Source organism: Oncorhynchus keta, chromosome 12 (genome assembly GCF_023373465.1).
Source record: "Oncorhynchus keta strain PuntledgeMale-10-30-2019 chromosome 12, Oket_V2, whole genome shotgun sequence".
NCBI lineage: Eukaryota > Metazoa > Chordata > Actinopteri > Salmoniformes > Salmonidae > Oncorhynchus > Oncorhynchus keta.
Genome location: NC_068432.1, coordinates 20,674,615 through 20,684,619, shown reverse-complemented (window position 1 = coordinate 20,684,619; position 10,005 = coordinate 20,674,615). Strand labels below are relative to the sequence as shown.

The window sequence follows — 10,005 nt, the reverse complement described above, 5'->3', positions numbered from 1 at the left end:
ATCGTACTTTGGTGCGAAAAGTGCAAATCAATCCCAGAACAACAGCAAAGGACCTTGTGAAGATGCTGGAGGAAAACGGGTACAAAAGTATCTATATCCACAGTAAAACGAGTCCTATATCAACATAACCTGAATGGCCGCTCAGCAAGGAAGAAGCCACTGCTCCAAAACCGCTATAAAAAAGCCAGACTACGGTTTGCAACTGCACATGGGGACAACGATCGTACTTTTTGGAGAAATGTCCTCTTGTCTGATGAAACAAAAATAGAACTGTTTGGCCATAATGACCATTGTTATGTTTGGAGGGAAAAGGGGAGGCTTGCAAGCCGAAGAACACCATCCCAACCGTGAGGCACGTTGGGATGGCCTGCTCGCCTCCCTACCACTGAGGAAGTACAGTTCCCGCTCAGCCCAGTCAAAACTGTTCGCTGCTCTGGCCCCCCAATGGTGGAACAAACTCCCTCACGACGCCAGGACAGCGGAGTCAATCACCACCTTCCGGAGACACCTGAAACCCCACCTCTTTAAGGAATACCTAGGATAGGATAAAGTAATCCTTCTCACCCCCCCTTAAAAGATTTAGATGCACTATTGTAAAGTGGCTGTTCCACTGGATGTCATAAGGTGAATGCACCAATTTGTAAGTCGCTCTGGATAAGAGCGTCTGCTAAATGACTTAAATGTAATGTAAATGCTTTGCTGCAGGAGGGACTGGTGCACTTCACAAAATAGATGGCATTATGAGACAGGAAAATTACGTGGATATTGAAGCAGCACCTCAAGACATCAGTCAGGAAGTTAAAGCTTGGTCGCAAATGAGTCTTCCAAATGGACAATGACCCCAAGCATATTTCCAAAGTTGTGGCAAAATGGCTTAAGGACAACAAAGTCAAGGTATTGGAGTAGCCATCACAAAGCCCTGACCTCAATCCTATAGAAAATGTGTGGGCAGAACTGAAAAGGCGTGTGTGAGCAAGGAGGCCTACAAACCTGACTCAGTTACACCAGGTCTGTCAGGAGGAATGGGCCAAAATTCACCCAACGTATTGTGGGAAGCTTGTGAAAGGCTACCCAAAAGGTTTGACCCAAGTTAAAGAATTTAAAGGCAACGCTACCAAATACTAATTGAGTGTATGTGAACTTCTGACCCACTGTGAATGTGAAAGAAATAAAATGAAATAAATCATTCTCTCTACTATTATTCAGACATTTCACATTCTTAAATTAAAGTTGTGATCCTAACTGACCTAAGACAGGGAATTTTTACGAGGATTAAATGTCAGGAATTGTGAAAAACTGAGTTAAAATGTATTTGGCTAAGGTGTATGTAAACTTCCGACTTCAACTCTAGCTACACACACGTCAGGGTACACAACATCCTTCCTTTTTGTAGTCACGGGCCTAGGAGTGCCAAGACGAGCGTGTTGGACATGCTCACCTCATCAGCTCTGAAATGTGACAGACAAGTCCATTTTAATTCACGTCAGATGTTTTGTGTTCAAGTTGATTTACTGTAAATCACACTGCTTGAGCAGAATCATAAATCTCACTCAGAATGCATACAGCCAACACGTACACACGTATCTGATCTACTGACAGGCACTTTCCTGTCAATGCAACTCAACGTGCACTTTTCCTACTGAGGCGCAGAGGAAGAAAATTGCACATGCAGTGATTTTCTACTCAACTGCTCCACGTTCTCTCTCTCTCTCTCTCTCTCTCTCTCTCTCTCTCTCTCTCTCTCTCCCCTCTGTTCATATCTGACAGACTGCTGTCTCATGGGGAGAGTTTATTGTCCGTGCAATGGGCCATCACACAGCCATTGGGTAGAGGGAGGGGGAGCTGGTGGAGATGACAGAATCACAGCGACAAGTTAGCGCCAATCATTCTTTCTGTGTGTGCATGCTGGAATGACTGCTTGTTTGACGGAGCATTGGAGCAGAGTACATGTAGCCCATAGAGTTAGCTAGAGACTAGCTGATAGACAGAATGAGTACTAATGTTGTAGGGGCACTAATGTAGTTGTTGGAAATACAGTAAAAACCTCATTGTACTGAGTTGCTTGTGATTAGAGAATAACTTGGCTCCCAATTCAATCAATTGCAGATTGAGAGTCCCCCCTCCAAAGGGTTTACATTTTGAATATACCATTTTGTGTTTGTTGTGCTGCTATTGAAATGTGCAAATTTTGAGTGTCCCCCAAAAAATGTAGTTGTCTGTTTTTAACTGCCTGTCTCTCTCTGACCGTTGGTTCTTTCTCTCATGTCTCCACAGAAAACACCCCAAAGACCTCAGCCAGCTGCAGCCCGGCCCCGGAGTCCCCCCTCAGCTCAGCCGAGGAGTCCGTGAAGAGCCTTGGGGAGCAGGGGGGAGGAGGAGGGGGATGTGGAGGAGGATCATCCCAGGTCCCCCCCAGGGAGCCCAGCGAGCCCTCTGAGTCCCAGCCCGGCACGCCACTGCCCGTCCCCGGCCACTCAGGTCTCAGCATCCAGGAGATGGTGGCCATGTCCCCAGAGCTGGACACCTATGTCATCACCAAGAAGGTCAAGGAGGTGCTGACCGACAACAACCTCGGTGAGTTGGAGTGGCATTATCATACCACTCTGGTCTTGTCTTTCAACAGTCACTTCTTCAAGTCTTCTTTTCCAATTGATCAGCACAACAAAGCATTCAGTCCCCCCCCTTCTCCCCCGAGTTGCGCAAACCGCCTTATTCACCTCGTCTGCTACTAATGTGTCTAGCACCCACCTGGGTGATGCCACGGCAGCCATTTTGTGCCAGAGCATTCACCAGTGACCACACATGAGCAGTGGAGAGGTGAGGAGCGATTGTTACATTGTGCCAATGCTACTGTGTACTCCTCAACAAGAAGCACAAACTCCTAACAAGCTTTTCTCCCCTCCCACTGATAATAATTTGTTTAGATTAGAGTTGCAACACATTAAACTAATAATTTTGTGCTGGGTTCGGTGCATGTGTCATCATTGTACGCAGTATCTCCGCTCCAGAACGGGGAAATGCTCTTTACCCCACCAGCGTCATACTGGGCTGCCAAGGCAGACAGGGTTAAACCAGTTGCCATGTTCCTCAAGCTGGCCAGCTAGCTCGTTAGTCGTTCCCTCAGCTAAAATTAACCAGCCCAACTATCAACTCACACAGCAAAGGAACAGAGAGCACAGTTTCCACACTGTCCTGGTCGTGCTTAAAGACTAAGTGTTTCCTGGCTAGCCTCTGAGCCAGTTGGATAACGTGGGTCACTTATCTGTTGAACATTGAGTTACAGTATGGTCGATACTATCAGATGATACTAGCCAGATTAATATTGGGACAAAGCCTGGTTGTCATAGGGCTGCGCTCCACCTTGTTCCCAGACCTCTCAATTAGCCCCACAGAGAAGAGCTCCCTCCATCTGTTCCCTAGACCTAGCCACAGCTCACCTCCTCCTCCTCTCCCCTGTCAGGGCAGTGAGGCGGCCAGGGCCAGTGATGGATGGTGTCATTTAGCAGCTCCCTTCAGCCAAACTCCCATGTCTGTCAACTACTGTAGCACTGCACCCTCTTGGCTGGGTTGATGTAAAATGCAATTGTTTCACTTCCTCACCTGAATATTTAAAGGTAATACAAATAGTAATGTGTATAGTCACTCTTCTACCTTATATAGTTCACTCCTTGATATCGGTAAGGCAATCAACAATGTAGGTATCCATTGTGGTGTGGCACTCTGTTGGGTGATTTAGGAGCATGATTTCTTGGCTTTGTAATTCACATGTTTTGAGATTCACACCGACACACAGCCAAATCAGATTTTTTTTATAGGACTCGAAGTGGTGCGTGCAAATGTGGCCAATCATCGTGATTTTTGTTTTCGCACACGTTTTAGGAAATATGGGCACAAAGGATGCCTCTCAATGAACATGTTTGCGCCTGCTGCTTGTACCCAAATCTAATCTTCTTTTAGTGGCACATTATATTAGCTGGTGGTCAATAATGTATTTTCTTAGGTCCTTTGATTTATGGCGTTGGAATTGTGTGATTTGATTTAGACCTTAATGGTTCATTAAGAATAGATGAACAAGTTCACCCTTGTACTTGACTTTACTTTCATACACAGGCTGAGCTCCACAGGGCTGCTGTGTGCATCACTGCATCCAATTGCAATAAGAACAGGGCTTGAGGTGTGTGTGTGTGTGTGTGTGTGTGTGTGTGTGTGTGTGTGTGTGTGTGTGTGTGTGTGTGTGTGTGTGTGTGTGTGTGTGTGTGTGTGTGTGTGTGTGTGTGTGTGTGTGTGTGTGTGTGTGTGTACTATAAGAGAGAGTGTGTGTTTGGGTGTGTGTGTACTATAAGAGAGAGTGTGTGTTTGGGTGTGTGTGTACTATAAGAGAGAGTGTGTGTTTGGGTGTGTGTGTGTTTGGGTGTGTGTGTACTATAAGAGAGAGTGTGTGTTCGGTGCAAAACAAAGCCCTGTCGGAGTCGGTGAGAGAAGGAAATTGTGAAGCAGCCCTTCCATCTCCGTGCAACACGCACACGCACATACCCCCAGAGATTCTCTCAGCGGGACTGGCGTCACCTGTTCTGTCTCCCAGCCTTATGCTGTCTACTCATCCACTTCTCTTCCCTTTAGAGGAGCTGCTCCCCAAATCCCAGCGCCTTTCAGTAGCGCTTCACATCTCTGCCTCTCTCTCTCACCGCCACGCTGCCTGCCTGCGTTTGTTCAGCTGCCCCAACGCTCAGCTCCCCAGCATGAAACACTGTGAGAAGCACAGTGAAGAGCAACACCACCCTCTCTCCTCGCTGCCAAAGGCATGTTTGAGGGGTCCCCTGGGACATAGTGTGGGGAAATGTAGCTCCGCAGCGCTCTGTGTGAGAGCTCGCCAGCTTTGAAGCCTTTCAAGAACCTGAGGTTCTGCTGTGGTGAATGTTTATGCTGCGAACCGAGAGAGAGGCCTCGGTTGTTGTTTTTTATTTATTTATGTGAATCCAGACCTTTTTTTATTGCCTTTAAAACAACTCAGGCACTCAAACGCAAGTCAAAGACTATTTAAACTGTCTCTTCTCTGATTGAAGTCAGCCACAGTTGCAGCAGACTAAACGCTGCCAACTTCTGATGGCAAGTTTTCAATGCCGCCCTGCCCTGTACCTTAGAAACTTAAAGGACATGTAATGTTGATGCGTGTTCGTGCGTGGAATTCAAGTGTATTCCAATAGCAAGCTAAATTAAAAAAAGGTGAGTTGAATGTTGACAATAGCTTTCCAGATAACATTTTTGTAATGTTACCTGTAATGTTACCCGTATCGTTACCCTAATATTTGAGTGTCCAGTTTTATGTCAGTTAGGGGAGCATTCTAGCTATGTTAGCAAAAACCTTAAGATGACCTTTTTAACGTGTTTTGGTGTTAAAGTTAAGTTCTGCTTGACTTTAAGGGAATTTGCTCCTATCTACACTGAACAGAAATATAAACTCAACATGTAAAGTGTTGGTCCCATGTTTCATGAGCTGAAATAAAAAGTCCCAGAAATTTTGTTTACATCCCTGTTAGTGAGCATTTCTCCTTTGCCAAGATAATCCATCCACCTGACAGGTGTGGCATATCAAGAATCTGATTAAACAGCATGATATTTACACAGGTGCACCTTGTGCTGGGGACAATAAAAGGCCACTTTAAATGTGCAGTTTTGTCACACAACACATATAGCTCTTTAGTGGGCAAAAACTCATTCTGATTTGGTGGGCCTGGCTCCCCAGTGGGTGGGCCTGTGCCCTCCAAGACCCACCCATGGCTTCACCCCTGCCCAGTCATGTGAAATCCATAGATTAGGGCCTAATGAATTTATTTAAATTGACTGCATTTATATTTTTGTTCAGTATGGAACGTGGTTGCAATGTTCTCAGAATACAATATGACATTAAAATATATTGCAAAGAATGTGAGAGTAGGGTTACTCCCCTAGTCTGTATCGAACCCCTAACCACTGTGCCAACAAAGGATGGGCCAGTATATTTAGGCTCTGTCCAGAAGTAACCCCTAACGACGTGATAGGCGTAAGCAATAGGGTAAATGCTTTTTTTAAATAACTCTCAGCTCTGTTAAAAGTACACTCAAGGAAATAATTTATTGATCATAGTGATTCAGGAGAGTAATTAAAACAGGTTAATATATCCCACCAACCTTTAAAAAACTATATAGAAAGCCCTTCAGTTGTTGAAATGGGCTAAATCAATGATGAGAAGAGTTAGATGAACTTGTACATGATACGGACATGGTGGCATAGCAGGAAGATCAGACTACCGTGAACCTAGAGGTTGTGAGTTCAAATCCCTGGTGAGGACATGTTGAATAATAAGTACTGTAATCATGTATGTCACATATGGAAGTTGAAAACACTATGTTAAAAGAACTGTGTGTGTGAGTTTCCCTAACATCGCCAACAGACAAAGAGCTGTGAATGGATCAGTAGTTCTCAAGGCCTTGATTGGCTCTGCAAAGGTAACAAGACGTGATGTGTAATAAATGTTTCTTTGGACACATTAATGAACATTTTGTGTTTGGTGGGATATTAGTGGAATATTCTCCTAACCCCCAGAAAACACATGGGCCTCCCAAGTGGCGCAGCGGTCTAAGGCACTGCATCGCAGGGCTTGAGGTGTCACGACAGACCCGGTTTTGATCTCAGCCTGTGTCACTGCCGGCTGTGACCGGGAGACCCATGAGGCAGCGCACAATTGGCACAGCATCGTTCGGGTTAGGGGAGGGTTTGGCCAGCTGGGCTGTCCTTGTCCCATTGCACTCTCGCGACTTCTTGTGGCGGGTCGGACGCCTCCAAGCTGACTTCGGTCGCCAGTTGTACGGTGTTTCCTCCGACACATTGGTGCAGCTGGCTTCTGGGTTAAACTCGCAGCGTGTCAAGAAGCAGTGCGGCTTGGCAGGGTCTTGTTTTGCAGGGCGCATGGCTCTCGACCTTCACCTCACCTCTCAAGTTGCAGCGATGGGACAAGACTGGAACTTCCATTTGGATATCAAAAAGGTGTAAAAGTACCAAAAAAATCTATGAAATGAAAAACAACTCTGGACACATGAATGATTGTTGTTAACTGGGTCATGCCCTAATTATCATCCTTATTATTATTATTATTCTTACAAATATTGCTCTATCCATACTTCAGGCGATGTGGTCTACTGATTCTAGTTGTCTTCTAGTGACAGTCCTCTCTGTCCTTCTCGGAGTTGTGAATCTAACCTCCTCCTCTCTTTCTCTTTCTGATCCCCCTTCCCCCCAGGTCAGCGTCTGTTTGGGGAAACGATCCTGGGTCTGACTCAGGGCTCGGTGTCTGACCTGCTGGCGAGGCCCAAACCCTGGCACAAGCTCAGCCTGAAAGGACGCGAGCCCTTCGTCCGCATGCAGCTCTGGCTCCAGGACCCACGCAACGTGGAGAAACTCATGGACATGAAACGCATGGAGAAGAAAGGTACTCCTTTCCTCCATCTCTCTGTTTCTTTTTACCTCCCTCCCTACCTCACCTCTGTAACCTAGCCCCTTATCCTTTTACACATCTGAATCTAAAATGGTTCTAGCCAAGGGACAGTATGGCATTTTCCCCGCCTGGCACTCAGAATTTGTGCCACGTTGTCCTTAGATGGGATTTAGAGTTAGGCATGAGTCTGTCCTTCATGTCCTATGTCTTTGCTTTCAAGACAGAGACTAGGATAGAGAGAACACTGATGTAGCTACAAGCTAGCTACCTCCATAGGCCATGTTTTTACCCACCAACATCTGTCCCTGTACCCCTCCCTGGGAGTGTACCATCCCTCAAGGCCGCCAGGCAACCGTCCTAAACACTCTGTGGGGCTTGAAGTAGAGAGAATAAAGTAAAACAAGATGGCAAGAGAGAACGAGATGGAGTGAGAGGACGAGCTAGCGAACAAGTCGGAGGGACGGAGAGGAAGATGAGCATGGGGGGGGGGCATTTCTGATTGCTCTTTTTCCTTCTCTAATAGCCCAGATGTGTCCCCGGGCTGTCGAGTCAAACAGCACATGCCCAGTGCTCCTGGTTAAAAAGAAAAGGGGGTGGAGACGTGTGTGTGTGTGTGTGTGTGTGTGTGTGTGTGTGTGTGTGTGTGTGTGTGTGTGTGTGTGTGTGTGTGTGTGTGTGTGTGTGTGTGTGTGTGTGTGTGTGTGTGTGTGTCGGAGGGGTGGGGGATATGTGTTTCTCAACGCTGTCGAGATCAATCTGGGCACGAGACGTCAACGCTCTCATCAGACATGACGGGCCCCAGTCTCTCCGGGGCCTGCTTATTCAAAGTCCAATGCACTCATCAGAGCACCCTTTTCTCCCCTTCCCGCTCTCCACTCCTCCCCTCCCTTTCTCCATTAGCAAAGTGAACATTCTTGGAGTGATTAGGCCATTAACACTTCTCCCGGGGTAAAAGTGGCATATATTGGTCCTCCGTTGGGGCTGGGGCTGGGGCTAGGCTGGTTATGAGTCAAAGCCCAGTCTGGCGAAGTGTGTTTGGGTAGCATCACCGTAGGGAAGCACGGAGGATAACTGCAGGGAGACTCCTCATTAGCCTGCTAACACTACGGCCTGGATGTTCTTTTCCCTGCCTAAACCCCCGACCAGGCGACAGGGACTTCTGCTCACAGCTATGGCTACGGGGTTTTGCACTCTGTATGCATGATGATAATGATGTATGTTTTATATTGTGCTTTTTGTTAGGTCTAAAAGCACTTAAAAGTGTATGGTCAAATGATAGAGCGGGTGATATGGATGGTTATTAATGCGTAATGGAAGCTCTGTTTCCCCTTAACAGATTATCTTGGATAAGCTTAACACTAACCCAGTCCTCTCCTCACTATAACCAATTTGGAAGTTTAAAAAAAAAAAAACGAGGCTGACCTATCAACCAACACTTAAGTAAACTCGTCATACATCTCAAGCTAAAGGGTAACGGGTTAGCCAATAGCCATTAACCATTAGCATGTTGAAGCTAGCATTAAATGTACAGTCATGGAGCCTTTTGTTTAGATTATTAAGTGTTGCTGCTATATATATGAAGACGTATCATAAATCATCTTTATATTTTGGTCCATAATGTGACTTGTCTGTTACTTCCATGTCACACATGCCATGTGAACATGTTTAAATGTATCAAGCAGGTCTCAAGAAGAGTCGAACAGTCAATTTCTTCTTTCAATTGTTCTTTCTGATGGGGAATCTGTCTCCTGAGCATGTGTATGGTAATACTGCCCCCTGGTGGCAATGTTTACCTTTGATTTTGTGACTCTTGTATTAGAGTATTTAGCTACACCTGTGAACCTTATAAAAGATCACATCCACATTTGTTGAATGCTGTAGTATTTCAGTTGCTGTGGATAGATATCATGTTGTCATGTTGCTTGTGTGAATTTAAAGCGGAATTCAAAGCCCTGTCAGGCAAGTCTACATGGAGTTTACATGGCATCCTCGTACTATAGTTAACCCTTCCATCTCTCTCTGTAGAGGGCTCGTATATTTTCAACCTTTTGCCCTCCCATCTCTCCCCGCCAGCGTACATGAAGCGGCGCCACAGCTCTGTGAGCGAGAGCCAGACGGCGGACAGTGGTGGCCTGTCAGGGGGAGACTTCAGCCAGGGATGCAGCCCCCAGCACGGCCTCGGCCACCACCTGCACCAGCAGCAGCCTCCCCAGCAGCACCTGAAGAAGGCCCGTGTGGTGCTGGCCCCCGAGGAGAAGGAGGCCCTGAAGAGGGCCTACCAGCAGAAGCCCTACCCCTCGCCCAAGACCATTGAGGAGCTGGCCTCACAGCTCAATCTCAAAACCAGCACCGTCATCAACTGGTTTCACAACTATAGGTGGGTGGAAAGAAACAGGGGGAGAAGGCTGGGAATGGATGCAGATCTGGATCTAAATAGTTTTTCATTTTATTCCAAATACTTGCTTTTTTCTGTGTTGATGTGAGAGACTCCCAGCTATGTGTCTGTGTCTGACTGAGGGATGTTGGGGTTCCTC

The 10,005-nt window shown here is 46.5% G+C and overlaps 1 protein-coding gene and 1 long non-coding RNA gene across 7 annotated transcripts in view; one reads left to right on the top strand and one right to left on the bottom strand.

The window, feature by feature from the left end:
- Window positions 1-10,005, bottom strand: part of LOC127906297 (uncharacterized) — a 287,067-nt gene that overhangs the window by 121,369 nt on the left and 155,693 nt on the right. The window lies entirely within an intron of this gene.
- Window positions 1-10,005, top strand: part of LOC118391779 (homeobox protein cut-like 1) — a 265,235-nt gene that overhangs the window by 247,586 nt on the left and 7,644 nt on the right. For all 6 annotated transcript variants that reach the window (XM_052457826.1, XM_052457829.1, XM_052457827.1 and 3 more), the window contains 3 exons: window positions 2,275-2,574; window positions 7,277-7,465; window positions 9,545-9,848. In XM_052457826.1, the coding sequence (XP_052313786.1) occupies window positions 2,275-2,574; window positions 7,277-7,465; window positions 9,545-9,848 (793 nt within the window). The remainder of the gene's footprint in view (window positions 1-2,274; window positions 2,575-7,276; window positions 7,466-9,544; window positions 9,849-10,005) is intronic.